General features: G+C 44.3%; 1 protein-coding gene across 4 annotated transcripts; it reads left to right on the forward strand.

The window, feature by feature from the left end:
- Positions 1-807: 807 nt before the first annotated feature.
- Positions 808-24,259, forward strand: Hmgs (hydroxymethylglutaryl-CoA synthase). 4 transcript variants are annotated; one of them, XM_050185739.3, is made up of 9 exons: positions 808-1,049; positions 9,312-9,759; positions 12,661-12,786; positions 13,110-13,274; positions 14,452-14,608; positions 15,648-15,818; positions 18,236-18,468; positions 19,373-19,518; positions 22,722-24,259. In XM_050185739.3, exons 2-9 carry the CDS (start codon positions 9,315-9,317, stop codon positions 22,776-22,778), a joined length of 1,500 nt encoding a protein of 499 aa, XP_050041696.1. In that variant the 5' UTR covers positions 808-1,049; positions 9,312-9,314; the 3' UTR covers positions 22,779-24,259. The 4 variants fall into 4 exon arrangements, with proteins under 4 accessions (XP_050041696.1, XP_050041694.1, XP_050041692.2 ...); XM_050185737.2 differs by lacking the exon at positions 808-1,049 and adding an exon at positions 1,958-2,131; XM_050185735.3 differs by lacking the exon at positions 808-1,049 and adding an exon at positions 2,156-3,116.
- Positions 24,260-25,086: the final 827 nt, after the last annotated feature.

The raw sequence follows: 25,086 nt of genomic DNA on the forward strand, positions 1-25,086 counted from the left end.
ATAAATGGCATTTGTGGCAGTGCAGATGTATATGTGACGTCTTGTTTATTATGACGCGCGGTCATTTCAAAGATAGCTTCGTGCGGTATATCTCGTGGCGTCCACATTTGGTGCTCGGTTCATAATCTGGGACGACCTTACCGGAGGGGAGGGCACAAGGTGCAGCGAACCGAAATGCCTCTTCCCCGAAGAGAAAGAAATGCTCCGAGGAGAACAACGCGTGTGTGTGTGCCCGCATACCATTGTGTGCACTGTTCTGACGTTCATCGTGACGCATATCGCAGAGTGCTTCGCGGCCAGAAGTGCTCCTCGCGGCAGGGTTGCGGGTACGTACCGCACACGTCTTATTGTTTTTGTTCGCTTTCGGCAGGGCCCGCGCGACGACGCGCCTGGAATTGATTGCCTTCATTCTATATTTATTTATACGCAAGGACCTCGCTCTGTACACAAGGAAAGAGCGTGGTCGCGGCGCGCGGCGTGAACCTTTTGTTTTAATTTTCCCAGCAGACGACACACGAGGCACGTCTTCCTCCCCTCCCTCACGGGCTGGTGGCCTTGAAGTGAAAGTAAAGAGGGTGGAGGAAGAGGAGGGGGTGTGATAGCAGCAGCGGCATTGGTGTCCAGGGCCTTCTATCGCTGCCTTTTTATTTATTTTATAATCTCTTCTTTGCTTTGCGCTTTGTCGCTGACTTAAAACGTTGTCAGGAGCGGGAGGGGGAAAAAATAAAGGGACGCGCTGGCTATGAGTTTCGCGTCTTTAGTCGGGGAGGAAGCTGGTTATAGCGCGGTCGAGGCTCGCCTGGCACCGATACACCGTCCCTGGAGTCCAGTGTCGTAGTCGCGCTTACTTTGCCGGAACGTTTGCGAGCTAGGTTTACGTACGCGGGTCGTCGCAACTGCTACGAGCGACTCGTCCAACCCTGCGTGCTTTCGCACCGTTTCAAACCGTGCGCGTCTTGTGTGCGTGTGTTTCTCGACTATTTTGACGTACGCGAGAACCTCGAGTAAGCGAGAGGATACCCGGGAGAAAACTCGGCGGAGTGGCAAAGGTGGGTTCGAGAAGCGGGTTCCTTCTTCAGGATTTTGTACGCTTGCCTAGATAGAAACGAGATTGTGCATTTGTTCCAAGCTTTGATTCTATGACCGGAAACTGTTTTTCAAGCTATTCAGCAAGTTTGCTCTTGCGTTTCGACGTTGTTCCACGTGCTTCCTACACCACATGAGTGACGAGCAAGGCGACATGATGTGCTTTGGCTTCTACACGGCTTGCCAGCCAGCCCATCAATAAGGTTATCGGTGGTTCATTGTAACTGGATCGAGTGAACGTGCGATCCGCATGTGGTCGGAAAGCGAACCGTTCGCTCGCCCTCACGTGATTGATAAGAATAGCGCTTGCGTCAACAATAGCGCGATTGCGACCAATTACCAAAAGGAAAGGGAATGGCTCGCTTGCCAAACTGCTATAAAAATAGCAAGTGCTGTTGCCTCACTAGTGGAAGTGTTGCGCTGGTTGCGCTTTGCCGACTGCCTCCCGAGTCTTTTTGAATGTGACGCCACCACATCCCAAGACAGCCGCTTCGGCCGCACAGGGCGATGGCCTCTGAGATTGGCAAAACCTACCAGCGCGCGCAATCTCGGAGGCCATAACAAGGCAGGCACTTCGGGATTCGGAGAGGAGGGTCAGCGGGACGTGTCTGGCCTAAATCGAGACGTCACCTGAGTAAAACTGCGCGTGAAGCAACACGCTTTTTGGTTCCGGTTTCATTTTATGCAGTTTTTTTTTTGCGTTCAGCTGTAAGAGCTTTAAAAACTTGCATGTCTGATATTACAAAAATGAAATGATAATTTTTTGTGTTATCTTGCCACTGGCGTCAAAGAACCAAACAAGAGTTTTCCGAATATTCGCCGAATGTAGTTCTTATGATCTGGCAACTTCACTAAGCGTCTGACCCACACTTCCGGTTTCGTTCTTCCGTCTCCTACGTGTAGTGGCAAAGTTAAAAAAGGGACAGAACTGGAGGAATGCTCGTGTCGGTGCGGACTTTCGCGTGCCTTCTAAATAGCGAGAGCTGACTGCGGCGGCAGCGGGGGACCAGTGTCGGAATCGTCGGTAAATGCTCAAAAGCTCGAGGTAAGCAAAAGCGTCTTGCAAAACGCTCGAACCCCCGTCCATACGAAGAGAAGAGGAAAACGAAAAGAGAGAAAAAAAAAAAAACGCGAGCTGGGCGATGAACAAAACGAAGAAAAGAAAGGAGAACCCGTGTGTCCCGTTGGAGGTGCACGGGCCGCGCCGCGCGTTTGGATCGTGCTTCTTCTTTCTTTTTTTGTTTTATTGCTCGTTACGGAAGCATGACAGCTCTTGCAAACGCCCTTGTTTTACTGTTGAACGCTTCGCACTTTCCGGCGCCCTTCGCTCGCCGCTATGCAGCCCGCTAGTTTCCCGGGGCTCGCCCGTTTTGATCTTACGGCCAGGTGCGCGAGAGCTTCGCTGCATTTGACCGGTCGTTAGCACGACCCGAAAATTTTCCGCACCTCGCAGGCGCGCGCACGCGTTGTTTCACGCTGCCGGACGCGTCAGGGATCACCTTCGTAGCCGCGTGTTTCGCAGAAGGGTTGCGTCACTTCTTGTGGACGCACGGAGCGGTGAAAACTATATACACAGCCAGGCGACGATGGGGCGTAAGGCCACTGCCTGCGCTGTCGAAGGAAAAGGCCGGGCGTCTTGTGGCGGCGGCGGCCTCGAACTTGAAAAGCTGGGTCACGGTCGCGCGTAACCTAAATAATGCCCGATGCGCGTAGTACGGTACTATGTTATTCCCGTATCCTCTGGCGTCGTCGTGAGCGGAATACTGCGCAACACTCTCGAAAGGAGAGCGTGATTGAATACGTCTTCGTTCGTCCTACGGACACATGCTAACACGTAACTGCGCATGCGTTTTTTTTTTTTTTTTCTTTCGGTTCCGCGAGACGCAGCCGTTCAGCGGCTCTTGTCACTCGCCCGGCGTGTTCCTGAAGAGCAGCGCTTACGTGCCTGCGCGCTGGACCGCAATCAGCGCATTTGCTCAACTGTGGTTTGCAGACGGATGACTAAGGGAGGGGCAGCTGTTTTTTTGTGTGTGCGTGCCCGTGTTCTTTACGTATATATCTTGTTTTCATTCTTAGAGCGTGTCAGAGGCTTTTGTCTTTTTAGGTCATCTAGGAGGATAAACGCGGAGAAAATACGCACCGCGCGAAGGAAAGGTCGCTCGATCCGGCCGTGCTTCGCGCGAATATGTTATACAGTCATGTTGTGTTGTTGCAAGTTCGGACAACGTTATAACGTGATTTCCTCGCATTAATCACCGCGTCCCAAAAGGTACGTAGTACTTACGTCACGTTTCCGATACCCCTCGTCTGGCGATCGGATAGCACATGTGAGCGCACTGAGAGTGGTTCCGGCTTTGCCGATGCAACGCCGATCTTGCAGTTAATTAGTTTGACGTCTTCCGCTGCATTGCTCGTTCCGCGGAGTTTATATAGATGCGGGTGCGTTTTCTTCAGCGCCAACTTGCAAACTGGCCGTGGTAATTGCACCCGGGCCTGTTTATATTTGCAACTTTATGGAACGTGCACAGTAGTGCAAGACATCATATGAGTCACGCTTCCCAGAATCGCGTGTTTTTTCGTTTGCCCGCTTTATTTGTTGCGGTCCACTTCACGCGTATGCAATTGCAGTGGCCGCAGCTGCCGGTTTTCATATATATAGTGATGATATATATTTCAAAATTCGTGCTATTCGCCAAGTACTTAGGTAAGCCACTTTAGTTTTCCTCGTTCGAATGGGCACCGCAGGAGATGCGCATTAATTGCCCGCAGTACGCGAATGTGTGTAAGTGTTCGGCTAGTTTAGAATGTCTTTACATAGTGGCGCGTCAAAATAGAGCTACTTCAGCATTTCATGTGTTGTGCTGAAATAATGACAGGGCAAGGTGGAAATGTCTTCCGAAGCCATACCGTACTACAGATTTACAAACGAGAATACACACTAGACATGTTGTTGCTGCAAACTATTCTCAATTGTGTGTTTAATGTGCTGGTAATGCTAGAGGTGTGTCTTTATATAAAAGTTTAATCTGCATGTACACATTCACTTGTCACACCACTGCTCAGCTAAAACTGAGGGCTACATCCTGCATTTCAGGGGCCACCACACAAGAGTGAAATCCTTTAATGCTAAATTGTAAGGCATAGCTATGCAGTAATAAATAGCAGCAAGTCGTCTGTACCTCCTGGTTATGGCTACATGGTTTGAACTCTATGAGGACACTTTTTTGTTTCTGCTTTATGCAGGACAATTTGAAACAAGTTCCTTACAAACAAAATGCATAAAGATTTTCCTAATACTTTGTTTTCTTCATAACCTCTGGTGCGTAAAATTTGTAACCACAGCTTTCGGTCAGTTTTGCTAAATGAAGTCAAACCTGCTTTTAAAGAGAAATAATTTTCATGCAGCTGGCTATTGCACGTAGAATGCTTGACCAGCAAATGAATTTCTTTTTGATGCCGACAGTGATAAATGGTTATTCATTTCCCATTTATTTGTTTACTGTTTCGGTAATAGCAAAAGAGCTAGCATTTTTGTTACATACTACTCTACATCTGTACAGTAATTGCATTTGCAGAAACACAATTAGCAATATGCCATTTGTTCGTTGAGCCAGGAGGTGGTATAAGGTCCTTGTTTTGCTGTTATACTTACTACCAATCTGTGTTTAGTTTATCTGCTATTTGGTGAAGTTGTGTTTTGCATCCTTATTTTAATTATAGCATGTGCATGGTGCCGCAGAACAAAATAAAAAAACAATTGAGGTAAAGAACATTATCTCATTCTAGCACTAACAACTATTTTGTGGGTTATGTTGCTTTGGTTACATTTAATGTCAGGACAACAGTTTATCGCTATCCTAAATATAAAACAAGTGAGAAAATCAATTTTCTGTTTTACTTAATTAGTGTAGAGCAAGGAACAAAATAAGGTTGAAATTGCTTCACTTCGGTGACTCAGGTTAGGCATGTCTAACAAAAGTCCAAGCTGTTGTATATCCGTTGCTAGACTTCGTAGCTTTGACTGCCTTTACTGTGCATTAGCACAAAGTGTAGCTTGCAGTAGGCAAGTTTAACAACTAAGCTACAAAAGAGACATTTCTACTCTTCTATCAAATGTCAAGTTAACCTTAAAAAAAGTTTTTTTTTTTCTTTATGCATGCAGCAAGCTAATTTATGAACTAACCAGTTCAGCTGGATAGTTATCTGATATTCTTTGCAGTAGCCATGTGACAAATTTAGTAAAGCAATGAAAGTAGGTGAATTCATAGATACAAGAGTCTTCTGTAGCTCCTTATCTTAGTTCTGCCATGTTTCTGTTGCTTATCAGCTCAGTTTGTACTACACATGTTCAAACAGGATTTGCACTGCCCACACTTCATATCAGGGTTTGTAATCTTGGCACACTAGCCGACTGTGATAAAGACCACACTGTAGAAGGCAGATTGCTACATGCTACTGTGTTATAATCAGTATCAACCCTTGAAGCTTAGTGGGAATAAAACAGTTGACTGGCTTTTAGGCAACTGTGATAAAGACCACACTGTAGAAGGCAGATTGCTACATGCTACTGTGTTATAATCAATATCGACCTTTGAAGCTTAGTGGGAATAAAACAGTTGACTGGCTTTTAGGCAACCTAAAACATTGTATCTAGAAACATTTGCACATTTTTAATGAAAGCTGTAGCACTAGTAGCATCATGCATTACACATGATAAATGGTTTTGATGGGCAGATGACACCAGTCATTTCCTCCATGAATGAAAGACAATTAATTCAGAACAGACAGTATACCTAAGTTAATTTTCATCTCGTGCACTACAGCCTGCTGCAAAAATAGCTGGCAAGAAAGAAAGCTGCTCTATTGCAGCTTGACCGAGCTGCTGCGACTTGCACAGCGCTATTCGTTCGGAAAAGCACACCTTGCTTTTAGAATTTCAATGTTCAGTATCACCCTCTGCATATATGCATCTTGGAGTGACTCTATAATGCAGCAAATAAGCACGACTAGTATACTGACCAAACATGTAATGAAGAGCTGTAAATAAAATAGATGAGAAGTATAAGTAGACAGAAAAGTATAACGAACAGTCATATTTACATAGAAAACAGAAGGTTGCGGTACAATAGTATACAAAAACTTTAATATATAAGGCATTATAGATGCTAGGAACACAGGAAGCCAGAATTTTCAAAATTATGCTGACTTGTAAATAAATTAATTTTCTTGGAAGAAAACATTAAATTCTTGTGAAAGTCGGGACAAGATGACTTTTATTTACACATTCAATTTTCTTTAAAAATTGCAGAGCATTGGTAAAAATTATTAAAATCATTATTCAGGCACCGAGTCTACAGCTCCTTAGCTCTGCGACAGACACATTGATTCCGGGAACTGACACATTCGAGCATCTAAATCGGACAGATCAAATGTATTGATTCACAGTTTGCGCAAATGTGTCGCTCTGTCTTGCACGAGTTTTGCAAGAACCTTAGCTGCACAATATCTGTATATTTGAGTGTCCTAATATTTGAGTATCCTGATAGATTCAATTCTCAGTTTTGTTTTTATTATTTCTTGCAGTTGGCATTGTAAGCTTGATGCTCCAATTTCTTAAACATTTGTAAAGATTGAATGATTTTTTTCTAAAAATACATGTGAAGAACCAAACAAAACTGTTCTCAACATTCTATAAAATTTAGCACTTTCTTTGAAGTGGAACTTATTTCATTCAGGGGTTTATCGGTATTCTAATGGGAGCACTTTCCCATTTCCTGAAAATTGGGAACAGGGTGGGCATAAAGTGAAACATCTTTTAAAACTAGATTTGGTGTTTTGGAGACGGTTAACATGTTGTGCTTTGACTTCCACGAGGCATGAGCAACTGGATTTAAATTATCCTATGTTCAATTTTTAAGAAGCACATTAACGCAATGGCATTAAGGGGCACGTGTCACAGAAAATCCGGTGTCCCACATCCAGCATCGACAGTCTTTTCGCGAAAAATCATTCTGAACCACGCATACCTACCCACCATTCTATCACCAAAGTTGATCATACCTTGTCTTTCATTCTTTACAAAGTTATTCCTCAGGAATTTTGAGAATGACTGCCCACAAACAAATGTCATGAGGGGGGGAAAAAAATATCGACAGCGCATACCTTGTAGGTTAGGTCTTCTCAGACTGAAATATTAAAAGTGCGAAACAATAAGAGGAGATCAGCCCATGCAAGAGGCCATGTTTCTGCCAGAAATCTCGCCTTGATGCATAGCGTTTCGCGCCAGTGTGTTCAGTAAACATTACGGTTACATAAGCTGTAGTTGCCGGGAAGCTTGAAAAGCATTCGGTGATCTTTGGATGCTGTCGCGTTCCACTATTAAAGGCAAAGCTTAAGCATCTTCCGAATTTTTAAAATGCAAAGGTGCTTTCGGGACTAAAGCACAGGTGGGGACAGAATAATATGGGATCTGCGTGGGTGTGCCGAACTGCATACTTGTGTCTTGTAAAGAAGCAAGTGCCTGAAGGCCAGACATGGTATCACATGTGCGTACCCTTTAATGGCTAGTGTGCCTGCCAATATGTCCACTTTTAGCCGGTCTGTTGTCAGAAGCACGATGAGTGCTGAGTGCAGAAGATTACGTGATGAAAGCAGTCTGCACTTTCTGCCAGCTGATACAGACACCCCTTTCCTTTCTTGCGGTCAGTTAGAGCACTGTTCATTCATTTGCATTGAAAGCTCAACATTTGCAAAATGCAGTGAACTGAAAAAGTACATGTCAACAGGAAAGGAGATAGTGCTTATTCTTCAGTTCATTTGTTTTATTTTGTGCCTTTTCCCTGTCAAGGCGATCAAGATTAACGTCAAACTACTGGCCCTTGATATAGGGTTGCTGACCGTAAAGTGACAGTACAGAAATAGAAGCAAGGCGAAGGGTCTATATGTAGTTGGAGACTTGGTGTGATAAACACTGGGCAAACAAGTCTAAGCCACAGGCTAGAGCCAACTTTTCAACAACTCATCATCCTCTTCTTCGTTCTCTCTCTGTTTCTCCCTCTTTTCACTGATGTTATCATACAGGTAACTTGAGAACCAATACAAACACTCATTAGTAGTTAATTAAAGTGTTCTGCGAATCGCACTCCTCGGATGCTCAGCCATGCTTTTATTAGAAGGAAAGGCATGCAATGCATGCTACTGAGTCTTCTTCACCTACAGTGCCTGTCACGTTTCACATCAAGCATAATTTGCAGCATGTGCCAGCCTGCCAGACGGCATGCAAGGCCTTGTGTTGTGTTTTTCCTTCCTCAGTTAAACAGCTGTTCGAGGAAAACGGCACGCAGTTGTACAGCTAGTTGAGTTCACCGCCCTGTGCTGAGCTCTGTTGTGCCATCTAGTAGCCTTCTAGCTTATGGCTCTTTGTTAAGCGGCAGCTCACTTTGCAGAAAATGGTTGGTCACAAATGAGTGCCCTTCTGTATTTGTTGTTGTGTTGTTGTTGTTTCTAGCACTCGTTCATTATTGTTCAAAGCTACGTGCAGGGTGAATCGTTTTCACACTTCGAATGCAACAGAATGTGAGCATTAAGTTAGCTTTCCTGTTTGCTTTTCCTGATACGAGTCCTGGCATTGCATTTAAACCACTGCTTCCTCTTGGTCTCATAAGTACATTATCCTTTCCCAAACTTTTTTGTTTCAAATTACTGCTTGAGGAGGATGAACTACAGATTAGAAAAGACTGTATCGTTCCAACCATGAGTAAACTGTGTTATGCGTCATGTGAGATTTTGATACAGAGCCAAGGTTTAGTTAGGTGATTGACGATGTCTGTTTTCTTGCTCTTCTACTATTGCGGTGGTTCAGTGGTTGTAGTATTCTGCTGCCAAGCATGTGGTTGGAGGTCCAACTCCTGGCTGCGGTGGCCACATTTTAATGAGGGCAAAATTTAAGAATGCTCATGCACATAGATTTAGGGGTGCATTGAAGAACACTAGGTGGTTAAAGTTGTTCTGGAGGCTCCTAATGAAGCGCCTTTCATAGCCTCACTGTTTCTTTGTTATTTTAAACTTAATCAATCAATGATGTAGTGCACTTTTTCTCATTTCTTCAACAGCTTTTGTTCATTTTGCAATGACAGTATTTTATGGCTTATTCGTTTTGATATGCTATTGTCATATTAATTGTTTCTTGTAGCTTGTGTTCACTGATGCTTTTGACTCCTGCGCAGACGATGCCCAGTTTTAAGCAGAACCAGACGCGCGGCTGGCCCGAGAATGTCGGCATCCTCGCAATGGAGATCTACTTCCCGTACCTCTACGTGGACCAGACCGAGCTCGAGGCGTATGACGGTGTCTCGACCGGCAAGTACACAATTGGCCTTGGTCAGGACCGCATGGGCTTTTGCTCCGACCGCGAGGACATAAACTCGCTCTGCCTGACTGTGACAAGCCGCCTTCTGGAGAGGACAGGTGTACCCCCCAGTCGCATTGGCCGCCTCGAGGTCGGCACTGAGACGCTTGTCGACAAGTCCAAAAGTGTCAAGACGGTGCTGATGCAGCTGTTTGAGGAAGCCGGCAACACGGACATTGAGGGTGTAGACACGACCAATGCCTGCTACGGCGGCACTGCGGCATTGTTCAATGCGGCCTCCTGGGTGGAGTCCAGCGCCTGGGACGGTAAGCTCCCTATGCTGTTAGCAGGTTTCTAAGTGTTTGTGGCATGCTACTGTGAGTAAAGGGATGCTAATATCAATCATTCAGTGAAAGCAAACTTTATTACATGATTAGGAAAAGATCATATAAAGATATTTGGACTGATATCCTGAATGGCTAGTGGCTGGTCCAATACAATGAGTGACAATACTGTGCAAACTATTAATAGTAATAAATCCAAACAATTGCTATACATAACTAATTAGTAACAATTTGTACAACACATACAACCACATAATAATCAGGTAAAATAACATAACTGAAGTTAAATAACTGCATGAATTGTATAATAAAGTATAAAAGGAAAAGCAAAGACAATGCTTGGTTAGAGGAAGTAGTACTTACATATGCGGTAGCCACATTTCGAAGTGGGTGAAATACAAAACTGCTCATGTACTTAGATTTAGGTGCATGTTAGAGAACAGGTGCTTAAAATGATTCATAGTCCCCATCTACAACGTGCCTCATAATCAGAGTGTTGTTTTGGCACGTAAAACCCCAGAACCTGATTTTAATTAGTGCTTACATATTATGTAGAAATTTGTTGCAAGTATTTTTTCAGTTGATAAGTCATTCCTCACCTTAGCACTGGAAAATTAAATTAGCCTCTCACCATATACATTGATGCACACAGTGCACGTGGTCCCCCAGGTGGTCAAAATTTCTGGAGTCCTCCACTACAGCGTGCCTCATAATGAGAAAGTGGTTTCGGCACATAAAACCCCATAATTAAATTTTTTTTATTGATGCACACAGGAATAGTGAGGTTGCTCTTGCTTTCATTTCTTGTGTTTAGCGTTTGGAATATGAAGATAACACGAGACACGTAGCTGTGTATCTTCCTCAAACCCAAAAACAGCTCTGTAATATAATCCCTATTCAAATGAATTCATGTTAACAACTGACAATTTGAGAACATGAAAAACCCATTCTTTTTTTTTTGGTTTAAACACTGTGCTCAGATGCTGAAAGCAGCACCTTCGTGTACAGGAACAAAATAACCGTCTCCTCCTTGTATAAAAATTGCCTTTATCTTTTTTTTTTCTATTATTTTTTTAACAGAGGTAATGTCATATTATGTGGTAGGTGAATTTGTTTGTGCATCCTGAATTTTCATGTCATCTTGCAGTACTTGAAACGCACATCATGGACGCTTTTCATTGTCTCCCATCACAGACATATGTCTCAATCAAGTATGGCTAAAACCACTTTCATGCAGTTGTGAGTGCATCAAACTTCATATTGTGGATGAATATTTTATGTAATTGCTTTGAAGTTAATTTTGAAAAGGATTCGAGGCAATGTTCTTTTAATGTACAAGAAGTCTCGCAACGATATGATTAGGTGTGTCCAAACAAAATTACCGAAGGTTGTTCTCAGGGTTGTGCAGGGCATCCAATTAACTTGCATGGCTGCTAACAAAATAAAGTGAGTTTTGTCTACAGGGTTTTACTTCTTAGTTGTGGCATATAGGGTGTGTGGCTATAAGAGCATAGGGCGTACGGCTGGTGTTTTAGTAATTGTATCAACATAATAGTTGGGTCTTGTTACCTCCTTTGATATAAATTGAACCATTGAGCAATAGACACGGGAAAACGTTCAAGAATCTCCACTCTCCATTGTGATTGGATATTGTAAAGCTCTCTGGATGACATGGCCCGTTGCACACAGCTGCCTTTCAGGGCCTGAAGAAGGGACCTTCTTGTTAACTGAACATTGGAAGTTTTTCTTCCTGCATCGTGTGCCACCAGGTGTAGTTTTCCGTAAACATTTTACAATTTCACGTTTTACAATTTCACGAACGTTGCGTTAAGTTTTACAAATAAATCTTTTTAGCAAAAAGGTCTTGCTCGTTGGTCTCCAAATGTTTCATTGAAACTCTTCTGGCAGGGAAAGGACACTGGTGTGTGAAATGGCAACAGTAATGTTGCTGAAAAAAAATTGTTGTGATCTAAACGACAATGTGTTGCTTGTCCAAAGTTTGCTGTTGCTTGTGTATGTGTCTAAACCTAACTCATCGTTAATGAAGTGTGTATGTATTACACAAGAGATGTCTGTGCTCAATACAAGCTTTATCTTTTCCATGTCATGTCCGCGTCTATCAGGTGTGCAGGTGTTGACTGTGCGTGTCTTTCCAACCTGCCCACAAGTTTTCATCTTCATTTTTTCCACATGATGTTATTTGATCATTCACTTTCGCTGGTGCAATTGTGCGTTTAATTTCATGCATGGGTTTGTTTCTCCAGCCCATCACTTATTCTTGACGTCGAAATGGGTGACAGAGTGGGATGAAATAATTAACTTCATCTCATTCATCCGGTACTAGAGGAATAAATACCCTGTAGTGTCCATGAATTCGTTGAAATAGTCCTATGCCACCCATGGGTGAGAACATTCATCTTGCATTTTTTTCACTATAGAACAGAAACACTCTACACATGTGAAAAATGTCAGTGACTTGACAATCAATGTCATCTTGAGACACCTGGTACTTGGGTCACAATGCAAGACATACTTCCAGGAGTTCTACCAAAAACATACCTTTCCATCCATTTGTGACTTTTCTGGTGTTTGAAAGTGTGTGGCCTTTGTTGCAGCCTTGTGCATCATAGCATCATTCACTTTAGTAGAATTAAATTTTGCATACCTATCGCCATTTCTTAAGTCCTTAGTACATCGGTGCGGCCCTCTTCAGTTGGTATTCACATTTTTGCTGTTAAAAGGTCGAGGTTGTTAACAAGCAGTGGGAATAAATTTATGAAAAGCTTAGCTGAAGAATCTCATGCCACTTCGATTTTTGAACTTCTTCATTTGTGGATCCTGTAAAGCGGGGAGTAAAACCCATGTTCCCATGGTACTGTGCAGGACGCTACGCCATCGTGGTAGCGGCCGACATTGCTGTGTACGCCACAGGCCCGGCCAGGCCCACGGGTGGCGCTGGCGCAGTGGCTATGCTTGTTGGCCCCAATGCAGCTCTCGTCCTGGAGAGAGGTGAGTTTTCCACGAGAGTCATTCCATTTGCCACAAAAGCGGGCGTCACCGAAAAGTTAATCTGAGGGCACTCTGTTTCGACGCATGCGACACGCATTAGTGGGTCTCATTGGTTTGTCTGGCTTGGGCAGTCTGCTAACGTCGATGGCTTCTGCTCAGACAGGAGGGCACATCGGTCACATGACCTAGATGCCGGAGGCTGCCCAAGTTTTCACTAGACATGCAGGACAGCAGTCTCGAGTGGTCCGGGGCTGTACGGGACTTGAACAATTAACAAATCCAAGTGTTGTGATGCCAATCATGAAAGTTCTCTTGTGCCGCAGGTGTAAGGTCAACCTACATGAGCCACGTGTATGACTTCTACAAGCCAGACCTCATGTCAGAATACCCACGCGTCGATGGCAAGCTTTCCGTTGAGTGCTACAGCAGAGCCTTGGACAAGTGCTATGCTGGCTTCTGCAAAAAGGCGCGAGCTGTTCGTGCTGGAGGTTGGTGCAGACTCTTTAGTGTTCTTTCCGAAACTTTGTTGTGTATTCATCGTAATGGATGATGATAATGACACCATTTTGCACCCATTTGTCTATCAATGCTACAAGATGCTTCTACACAAGAAAACAAACGTTTTATGTGTTATAGACAGGGATGTGTGAATAGCAAATTTTGAGACTGAAATGAATATGAATAAAATAGTGCCAGAAGCATAACCAAACATTGAATACTTTTCAAATAATGAACAGCCATCTTCACAATTAATATGCTAGGATGTTCACATCCTAGCGTTCGTAACATTGGCAAGTTTCTATCATTAAATTTCATGGTGTGCAGTGTTGTTTATTGAAAGCACAAACAAAGCATAAGTAACAAATAAGCAGTTTGTTCACATATTAGAAACTCTAAGGGTAGTGGTAGTGGTTTCGCCATGCTTTCCAGGTTTAACCACATTGCAATGTTTTCTGATTGTGTGCTAGCACTTCTTCTTATCTTCCCGTGCTTCTTGTAGTTAACATTGTTTGCATTTGTAGGAAGCACAGTGCAGAGGCACTTTTAAGAAATCTGCTTCTCATTAGGGGGTCTTGCTCAAAATTTTTTAACCTTGCGATCTTCTAGATCACTAGGCATCCTGTGATAAGTATTTGTATGCAACAAACCTGAAACTTGTGATCTGGATTAAAAGGTTTTACATTTAACATTAAATTTTCCTGTGTGATGAGTGTTGCCAAATACACTGCCTTACATCTATTTGCAGGGGAGGGGGGGGGTGTACTCATGTTTCATATGAGTACTTTTGATATCCACAGGGTGATTACTGCAGGAGTGTGAATTTAAACAAGGTTGCCATGGTGGCGCAGTTGCCTCGGTGTTACGTTGCTGAACACAAGGTCACAGGTTCAATTCCCAGCCGTGGTGGTCACATTCTGATGGCGGCAGAATATAAAAACAATTGCTTACTGTGCTTTGGGTGCACATTAAAGAATGCCAGCTGGTCAGAGTTGGTCTGGAACCCTCCGCAGTGATATTCCTCATAACCCCACAGTACAGTTTCTGGACGTTAAATCCCACAATTTAATTTATTGTTGTTCGAGTAAGTGAAAAAGGCAAGGAGGTTTGATGGTCTAGAATGCAGTTTGAGCCACACACACATCCACCTCTGCTCCCTTGCTGCAGAGCACCACGACAGGCCAGTGACCTTAGATGACCTGGACGCCATGCTTTTTCACGCTCCGTACGGGAAACTCGTGCAAAAGAGCCTGGCCAGGCTTGTGCTCAACGATTTCCTGCAGGACTCGACGTCTCCCAAGTATGCCAGCTTAGCTGGCTTCAGGTGAGAGCACTTTTCAAGCTACAAATGTTTCAAGCTACAAATGTTGTGTTCTGAAGAACGCTGTTGAATACTGAGCGACAGCCTCCCAAAATTAGTAGCACATGGCAAGAAAAGGTGGTTGGCAGTGTTAGCCACATAGGTTGAAGACAAGGGACATGCATATGGGACAATGAACCTATTTCACAAAGCATTTCACTACACCACCACTGTTGCAAAGCACGCCAGTAGTGGTAGTTCTTAGCGTGCTGAATGGCAACCATGTAAAAAGCCTCTTGTGTTTGTACCATGACAAACACGCTTACTCTACTTGTCTGTGTCTGGATGCAGTTGTTGCCCGGATGCAGAGTTCTCTTGTTGAATTGTTGTCTCCAGTCTGAGACATTCTTCTTTCAACCAGTGTTGGCGGCTTTGTCTCCATCTTCTTGTGAACCTGTGTCTTGCTTGAACACCAATAAATGTCATTTGTGCTGAGTGAAGAGCAAAACAAGGTTTGTTTTGATGAGATATTTAATTGCTTTTGATGCATGTTTCTTGCATGGTAATTAGAACTTCTGTCACATGGGTGCTTGCTTGTAGGCTGTATACAAATGTTCTCGTCCAACTTCAAGTGCGAGTTTTGTCGTGCATAGTCTTCCATCTTTCAGTCGCAAGTTGTAAAGACGCCGTGAAAGTGGTTCAAGGCTTAAAGTTGGGTATTTGTCATTACAAAGGAACGGCGAATACATATGATAGACTGAGAGAGGCTCGGAGAAGACATGCATAGTGCTATCTTTTCTCTTCTCATTTCCTTTTTCTTCTTTTACACACAACACTGCGTGTCTTCTTTGTCTTTGTCAGATTTCTACATTCGTAACGATGAACGAACAGCTAGCCCAACTTTAAACTCTGCTTAAATATTTGGTTCACAGGTACAGAAAGAAGGGAACACTTAGTGTGTCCTGTCTCCGAATACCTTTCTACAAGGCAGGATCTAATGGAGTGCGAATTTAGGTGTGATAGGAGTGTTGCTTACTGTTTCCCGTCTCTCCCTCTCTTGCAGCTCTGTACATTTAGAGGAATCTGTGTTTGATCGAGATGTGGAGAAGGCCTTCATGAAGTTCAGCCAGCAAATGTTTGAGGAGAAGACGAAGCCAAGCCTCCTCGTGTCCAACCAAGTGGGCAACATGTACACACCCTCTCTGTACTCCTGCCTCGCATCTTACCTCGCGAGGTGAGCTGCTTGTGGCAGGTGGCACTAGTTAGGTGCTCCATCAATGAATATTTTTCGCCATGTTTAGGCGCATATATATATATATATATATATATATATATATATATATATATTATAGTTGTGGTGGTACCAGTACAGTACTCACGTACGGGGCAGAAACCTGGAGGCTTACGAAAAGGGTTCTACTTAAATTGAGGACGGCGCAACGAGCTATGGAAAGAAGAATGATGGGTGTAACGTTAAGGGATAAGAAAAGAGCAGATTGGGTGAGGGAACAAACGCGAGTTAATGACATCTTAGTTGAAATCAAAAAGAAGAAATGGGCATGGGCAGGACATGTAATGAGGAGGGAAGATAACCGATGGTCATTAAGGGTTACGGACTGGATTCCAAGGGAAGGGAAGCGTAGCAGGGGGCAGCAGAAAGTTAGGTGGGCGGATGAGATTAAGAAGTTTGCAGGGACGACATGGCCACAATTTGTACATGACCGGGGTCGTTGGAGAAGTATGGAAGAGGCTTTTGCCCTGCAGTGGGCGTAACCAGGCTGCTGCTGCTGCTGTTGATGATGATGATAGTTGTGGCTGAGGAAATCGCGCTGGCCCCGGTAGTAAAATGAAAAAAAAAAAAAAAAGAGTATGACGTACATTGAATTTGCACAGTATGCTTCACTGACGTATTGACTCGTGGCAACTTTGTCAGCAACTTTGACAAAGGCTGGTCCACCAGCTGAAACGTCAGTGAAATATACTGTGCAAATTCAACGTATGTCGTACTCTCTTTTTCTTCATTATATATATACACACTTCAATGCTGTCAGATGCAATGGTCACAGACAAAAGCTGTGTGTGAACTGCGAGGATGTTTGTTCAGGGACGGCGGCTAGTCACTTCTGCCATACAACAGCACGAGCCTGTAACCGATGGTGTCCAAGGCATTTGTCACGTTGGACTAGGCATGGGCAACAAGTGGCATGCACTGGGAAGTTAAGGTGCACGCTGGCGATCACTCCAGCTGACTGTAGGCATCGTCGCATGACCGCCGGCCAGTCGCTCATTTCGATGGTCTAGCTCGCTTTGGTTGCAGCTACCGGATTTTCACAGTGTTCGAAAACTGCAGTCTCTGATGAGACTTTTCTGCGCTGCAACTTTGTCCCAGAACGTAGTCATTCTCCTACACAATGCTTGCGAATAAGTTCCATCTGGGGGAATAAATTCCACTCACTGTGATTACACCATTTCACAACCAAAGGACGCAATGCTGCCATCCTCTAGTTCATGTCTGCGAGTTCTATCGCATCGTCTTTGAATGCAGCACCAAAATGCAAGCTGTGAATGCAAGCCGTGACCTGTGAATTTTGCACCCAGAGGACTGTAATAACCCACATTTGCAGATTGTTTGCGGAGTTGATGCAGTCGCAATGGCAAAAACAAAATTCGCGACACTTTGTTTTTTATTTCTTCTGCCATAGTGGCCAGAGTAGTGCATAGTGCAAATCAAAAATTTGGAAAAGACAGATTTACTCCCAATTCACTAAAGTTGCTATATATAGTCGCAGTTTCGCCCGAAAGGCTGTATAAACTTTTGAACATTCGTTTACTAATTAAATTAACAAGCATGGTGTCGCGCGCGCACGAGCTAACATGAACACGTCTCACTGAATGACTGCGGAAACTCTTTAAATACTGGAGTGAGGAAGTGTGGTTGCAAGAGCAAGGGGATTGACCTTTGTGTGGCCTCTCCCTTCAACGCAAACTAAGCGACGAGAACACAGCGCAGTGCGCCTAGATGCGTAGAGTTGTCTCCACAGTTCGTTTTCAAGATAGAGGCCGCACGGCCGCGCCTATGTAGCAGCCACCGGTGTAGAAAGCCTCCCCTGTTTGCGCCACTCCCGCATGCAAGTTTCTGGAACTCCAAACGCCAGTGATGTGGCCCAATTTCGATCTGTCTCTGCAAACGTGATCGCTTTCCTTTTAATTGTGGCATCGTTATGAACTTGACATGTCTCTGCAGTCGGCACTTCCATGCTGATAGAGCAAACGCACAAAACGGGAAAACGGATGGTGCACTAACCCAAGCCGAAGGACGCATTGCCTAAGCACACGTACTACAGCACATGGAGGTAGCTATAGGAGCTAGGCTCGAAGCGCATACGAGGCGGCAATTTTGAAATGCCAATGGCGATATGGTAACACAGATTTAGGGTTGTGCTCGATTCTAAGACACACGCAATTTTTGGACTCATTTTATCATTGACCTTGCTAAATTGAGGTTTAACTGCAACCAACGTCAAATGCCACTTTCTTCTTGCATTACTGTGAGGATTTCCATAGACAGATGTTTTATGCTTTACATGTGTGCTGATATCATGAACCTAACATGTTGATGGTTGCCATTCTTGTTCTCTTTGCTCATGACAGCTTCCCAGTATCCCATTTGGCGGGCAAGCGCATTGGGATGTTCTCGTATGGTTCCGGCCTGGCAGCCACCCTGTTCAGCCTCTGCGTGACAAACAACGTGGGGCCAGACTCCCCATTGCACGAAATGCACGCCAGCCTTGTCGATCTGCGTGCGCGGCTTTCCCAGCGCCGCAAGGTTGACCCACAGGAGTTTGCCGTCATCATGAAACTCCGGGAGGAGACTCACCATCAAGGTAGTCAAAACATATTTTAACACTAATCTCTGTCACGCCAGGCTCTAGTGAATATCTAGGCAATGTTCATATGTCAATAAATGCCAACTGCAACATAAGTTTGCTTTCGTTAAATTGGTTATGAGTAGTACTTGTACAACAAAACCTCATTATAATGAAGTTGAAGGAGGAGCCAGAATGACCTTGTTATATCCATTATTTTGTTATATCCATTATTACATCTACTGCAATCTGATTTCAAGGGGAATTTCACGTAGTTTGTTATATCCCGTTTCGTTATAACCAAGTGCAACTGTATATACAGCAGCAAGCAAAAATATATTTTGCACTTGGGTCCTGTGAGGTAAACTGCTCAGAATGTTAGTCCTGCGTTATGCCAGACCGTTAGCCTAGGGCAATAGTCTGTTGATCACGCACTGCCATTGTACTTTATTTACATCACATAGCCCACCCACCGTGTACATTATTTACATATTGCAAGAAAACCATAATATCGGCCAATAGTGAAAATATGTGCGGTCTGGTGAGTAATGGGTACATAATTTACATAATGCTGATCTTTAATCTTTCCTGCTTTAACATCATCTTCTAGCTTATGAAAGTGATGTTCCTCGTAAGGCTGTCGCTTTGGAGTACTAGCCGGGCTTGGCTTCTAGCATTCCTATAACAAAAGAAATGCATATAATGCAAGTGGCTAGGATTGACTTGGCTATTTCATAATCGTGATCATAATCCAACCATTACAGCAAAACTGCTTCATAAAAATGAGGAAGCTTTATTATTTTATCCGTTTAGAACTGTGCTGTCAGTTTCTCATTTTAGGGCATATGGGAGAATCTAACATTGTAATAACCAGACTGTCCCTGTGGCATAATCCAAACATGCGTGTCCCGAATCTGTGCAGCACCATACGCACCGGTCGGTGCTCTGGACGACCTCTTCCCGGGCACGTGGTACCTGGCATCAGTGGATAGCATGCATCGGCGACATTATCAGCGCCTGCCGGTTGCAACTGCAAATGGAAAGGCTCCGGTGGCAACCACGCTCAAGGTACCTTTGCTTGTTTGAATTCAGTTCAAGTCAGTTCAATGCATTTTATTTACCAGGTACTTCTGGTTGGCTGCATGAGCTAAAAGCTTTATGGACAGCTTGAAGGAGACTTGCATAGCTGCCACAATACAGATGCAGTGAAACAACATGTTTTGTACAGAAATTTCACCGACAATTGCGATACTCCCTAATGCGAATTTTGAGTGCAGCTGTGGAGGTGTTTTGAATTCATGATATATTATGGCAGAGAATTTGATTCTGAACGATGGGGTGCTCTCGGCGATGGCGCTGAGCCTCCGCTCGGGCGGCAGCTCGTTTAGTAGCACTGGTAGGCGAAATATTTCACCGATTGCATTGCTCATTGTTCAGAAAGAAAGCCTGAAGACTGGAACGCCTGGCTCGCTAGAGTGCATTCTCTAGTGGTGGCGGTGCCACAGGCGAAGTAGTGCACATCGCAGTGGGAGCCCACGCCAGCACTTTGTTTCTGTGCTGGCTGCATGCCTGGTCACCTCCTGCACTCCGCTTCCCTTCTCACCCTTTCACCATACCCTCCTCCGCTTTCTGCGTCATGGTTCCACTGCACCCTCCTCTACACTTTTCTCGTTGCACCTCTACACTCACTGCTTTATTCATCCCCTGCTGTATGCCGTGCTTGCTCTTATCTTTTGCTATACATACTTGCTTGCTGCAGGAACAGGTGCTTAAGAGCTGTGCTCCAAAACCTGAATGCAAACAGAAATATTAACGTTAACTACCTTGATGGTACAGGGTCCATTATGAAAATAATGTGTATTTTCTGGGAAAAATAGATTTATTGACCAGACCTGTACAAATGGTTAAAATTCTTCAAAATACTCTCCCCCTGCATCAACACACTTACGGAGACGTGTCTACCACGCCTGGAAGGTACCCTGAAAGTCTCTCGGGAACGCTGTAACATGCTTTTGGATGTTTTCCACAGTGTTCCAATGCTTCCCTTTCAGTGCTCCCTTCAGTTGGGGAAACAAAAAAAAGTCGCACGGAGCCAAGTCGTTTCTGTAAAGGGGGATTGGGGCCCACCGGGGTGTTGCTCCAGGTCAGGAAGTCAGTAACAATGAAGGATGTGTGGCTGGGGACCCCTGTGGCTTCTGCAGCGGCTTTGGCTTGGGCCACCAGGGCACGTTACTGTATTCGGGGCATTGTCATGGTGGAACTCGACCGTGTCTTTGATGTCAGCCCTCGCGCGCACGACCTGGCATTTCAATCTCTTGAGCACCTCCAGGTAAAAGGCTGAGTTCAGTTTCTCCCTGCGGTACAAACTCAAAATAGACGATTCCTCAGGTGTCAAAGAAGACAATGAGCATCGTTTTGATGCGAGACTTGCTCATTCGCGCTTTCTTGGGCTGGGGGGATGATTTTGTGTGCCACTCGCTGCTCTGCATTTTCTATTCTGAGTCAAACTCGAACATCCAGGATTCGTCTCCAGTTATGACAAAGTTACGAAAGTTCGGTTCATTTTGAGTCAAAACGTGTAGACCTTGTGCATTTGCTGATCCTCTGAGTAAACTGGCGACCGGCTGCGTTGGCAGGGCAGAACTCGACCGGTTTCACCATGCTGCCATGGATAGTCGCGTCATAATAAAATCGTGCGCATTACTTTCATAATGGACCCTGTATGTTTTACTGCAATGGCTATTAGCTGTACTAGTACTACCTTGTTTTGATTTAATGAGCATTTCCTTGACCTGCTTCTGGAGTTGTGATAGCTGTTAGTGGCATTTCACCAACTCAAAACACAAAATCATTAACTTAGTCTAGCTGAATCAACCACACAATTGTCCTTGAGTCTCGTGCGACACAGTCAGATGGCAGCAGAACCAGACTTGTTGACACAGCAAAAGAATGTCAGGCTCACTAGAATACTGGAAGTGAGACACGTACAGCTCTCCAGAGGGTCGACGCCCTTGCGTCGACTGACACAACAGTCGGCTCCGTGTAGCACAGTAAAGCTACAAAAGTAGTCACGGCAGCTGCACGTCTAAAGAGCATACTCCTGTCTAAGCATCGTGTATACTAGGCTATTCCGGTAAGCTCCACCTTACTCACGCTGCTTATCCTCTTCTAATGCAAACAGAAATACTCATACATACTTTGCTCCACACGAAAGGTTAGAATAATTGGTTGCAAGCGATAGATGCGCTAATAAACAGCAGATGCTATGCCAGATTTATTGGCACAGCATAGCATACAATGCTCTGGTGCCAGAACGCTCTGCATGCATGCACCTACCCTCACTACTTTTGCAGAAGTACTGATCGACAGTCCTGCGACATTAGTATTCAACTATTCAAGAGCTGTATGCACATTTGTGATTTTATTTTAGCTTAATTGCTTTGCTTTTCTTCCAAAGACCTTTCCAGCGAGCACTCCGTAGGTGTCGCCATAATTCCTCCTGGACAGTTGTGAACCCTGCGTAAGCCCCCTTTCAAAAGCACTGGGGAGGCAACATTGCATGTGCTTTGTACTCGCTTGTAACAGTCCAGAGGGGAGGCATTCCCTCCCCCGATAGAAAAGTCCATACTGGGCTAGTTTTTGTGACTGAGACAGGCCAGAATTTCATGGCCAATCAAGGAGAATCGGTTTTGAGATTTGAGCATGTTGCTACGTCATCATGAAGGCTTTTCAGTGTAGCACAACTAGTAATACATAGATGCAGAAAAAGAACAAGGCATGCAATGTGCTAGCTTCCAACCGCAACTTATTTCCTGGAAAGAATGACACTTACGCATCCCGCACTTCCATCACAGACATGTCTATCCAGTGCTAACAAATGAGCACTAATAGTTAAAATATGGCAAAACAAACCAAATATTGACTATTATGGCTGACGCATGCGTAATAAATTGGACCGATATAAATGGTAAGTTGGGGCTGTGCCCTTTGTCTCCCTTGTGTCCATGCACTAGTTGCACTGCACCGGAAAGCATTTCGGTTCGAGGAAGGATGCAGATGTAAAGTTTGGCAATTGCAGTTATGTGGAAATCTGCAAAGCGGTGGAAGATTCATGAAAGGGAGAAATTGTCACATTGGAGAGTACTCCCGAGAGTATTATGACACTCATCAGTGGAGGAAAATTTCTCCCTTTAAAGGTGTTAAGTTCGAACATTTGCTTATTTTGATCACGTTCCTGACATCTGTATCTCATCCTTGTGTCTTCTTTTCAGGAATTCAACAGCAGCGAGGTCACTACCAACGGTCAAGCTATCGCCCACGAGACCTAGCGATGTGGGGCAACCTCTGACGTTGGCGAAGACCGTCCGTGTGCTTCACTGCCTCTCTCCCCTTCCCTTCCTTTCTAGCTCGGTTTTGTTATTCGTTTCCTTAACGTCAGTTTATCAGCCACATTATTACTTTTTTTTTCTCTTCATCCCACCTTTAATTTACCCTGCGTTAACATTGTAGCGACGGTTATTTTAATGAACATTTTTCACTACAAAGCTGAGCAAAGTACTCCCGCGAGCCTCCAAACAAAACTGTCTCCGCGTTGCAGTGACGGCGAGCATTGCCGTCGCGACTCTCCTGCACGGTATCTCGCCGCCTCAGAACGTCTGTGCATTGTATTGGAGAGCCTGAATTTGTATCGTCACATGTGCCGCGCAAGCGGTATGCAGCAAACTATTGTGGCCTTGGACGAGGAGTGCGTTGAACTCTCGTAGCACATGATGGGAAGGAAAGAAGGAAAGCATGGGAGCTGTGGTGTTGCTTGCATTTTGCGTTGTTGGCTCCATCGTGGCAGATAGATCATCGTATGCGATGGGATCGTGTGAAACGCCTGCTGAAGCTGGGAATATGTAGGGATAGATTCCAATGTACATATGCCTCACTCTGCACCCCCTTAGCCTCCACAGAAGAGGACAGTTGCTCTTTCATAGCTTGTTTATTCTTTTTCATACTGCCTGCCCGTGAACAAAATGCTGATTGTTGTGTCGATAAGTGAACCATGTTGTTGCTGTGAACAGAGCGATGAAATCGCAGTGCACAGGGTTTTCAAAGGGGTAGTCGCACAGTGATTGCTTTCGCCCATTGACCATTGTGGCATTGCTTTGCTTGTGGGGGTTTTGTGTTTTGCAATTCCCAGCGAATTAAATTTACCCTGTTGAACTCCACCGCAAGTGCCATAATGGTCTTGGAACGAAGGAAAAAAGTGACTTTATTGACTACAGAAAAAAACGGGGAAGAAGGGGCAACTGGAGCCTGATGCTTTCTTAATTAATATAAGGATAAAAATTTCGTTGTGGGTGTTTTACTTTTCTGCACTTTGTAGAGGAGACTGTATGAGAATGTGTTACCCATTAATGCATTACTGCTAAACCTGTGTGGAGGTGTTTTTTTATTTATTGTTTTTGTTTGTGAGCACATGTTTTAATACTTTTTTTCTGTGTGGTATGAGGGTTATCGCGTAATATTTTACATAATTTAGCAGAGCACGCAGTGCAGCTTTATTCTGAGATTATTGCCGTTTCATTAGGTGAAAGAATTGAATGAACATTGAAGCACAAAATTTTTATACACACGGATGTAATAGCAAGGAATGCGTCACCTTTTATGCTGGAAGAGTTGGGATATGCATTGGTATCCTCCTTTGATTTTTTTTTTTTTTCTATGACATCCGATTGTAACCCATAATTCCATGATGATACCTTTGATCTGTGATGCAAGGCGCAGCTTGTATGGACAAATAAAGGTTGTAATTATCTTTTTATGTGGGTCTTATGTTATTTCGCATTCCTATGCATCTAAGCTACATGTATATCACTTATGAATATCTTTCCGAAGAGCATTTGTTGCAGCGTTTAACAGGTGGCACTTGGACAGTTTGCACCTGACATCTGCAAAGAGTGATGGAACAAAGAATGCTAGGCATAAGGTTCAGAGACAGAAAGAGAGCGGTTTAGATCAGAGAACAAGCGGGTGTAGCCAATATTCTAATTGACATTAGGAGAAAGAAAATGGAGCTTGGCATGCCATGTAATGCATAGGTTAGATAACTGGTGGACCATAGTGCTTACAGAATGGGTGCCAAGAGAAGGGAAGTGCAGTCGAGGACTGCAGAATACCAGGTGGGTCGATGAAATTGGAAATTCGTGGGCACTAGTTGGAATCGGTTAGCGCAGGACAAGGGTAATTGGAGATAGCAGGGAGGGGCCTTCGTCCTGCAGTGGACATAAAATAGGCTGATGATGATGATGATGACTCGCATATCTGCAATCCGGAGACCTCCAATATGGCTCACCTCGTAGCCCACAGTGTTCGGCGAACAACACCTCTTGTCCCCCGCAAGATGGCTGCCACCGGCTTTACCCGAGCCCATATAAATCCCCTTGTATATAGGCGACTTCCACTCCAGCATTTCTTCTTTAACCTCCTTGGTTCGTATTCTCATTAAATTGAAAGGGGAAAAGGGCGTGCCTTGCAGATATCAAAAGCCATGCATCGCGGGCTCCATGTGCAGGAATTCAGTGATCGTGGAGCTGTAAACGCCTCATGGCAACCATGTTTTAGATATCGTCTGTCAAGGAGTTTTAGAAA

This window comes from Dermacentor andersoni, chromosome 11, assembly GCF_023375885.2.
Source record: "Dermacentor andersoni chromosome 11, qqDerAnde1_hic_scaffold, whole genome shotgun sequence".
Lineage (NCBI taxonomy): Eukaryota > Metazoa > Arthropoda > Arachnida > Ixodida > Ixodidae > Dermacentor > Dermacentor andersoni.

Coding starts and splice junctions, on each gene's coding strand:
- Hmgs (XM_050185735.3), top strand. CDS start 2,931: ATGCGTTTTTTTTTTTTTTTTCTTTCGGTTCCGCGAGACGCAGCCGTT. Junction 3,117..9,311: donor GGGCAGCTGTTTTTTTGTGT/GTGCGTGCCCGT, acceptor ACTCCTGCGCAG/ACGATGCCCAGTTTTAAGCA. Junction 15,819..18,235: donor CTCGCATCTTACCTCGCGAG/GTGAGCTGCTTG, acceptor TGCTCATGACAG/CTTCCCAGTATCCCATTTGG.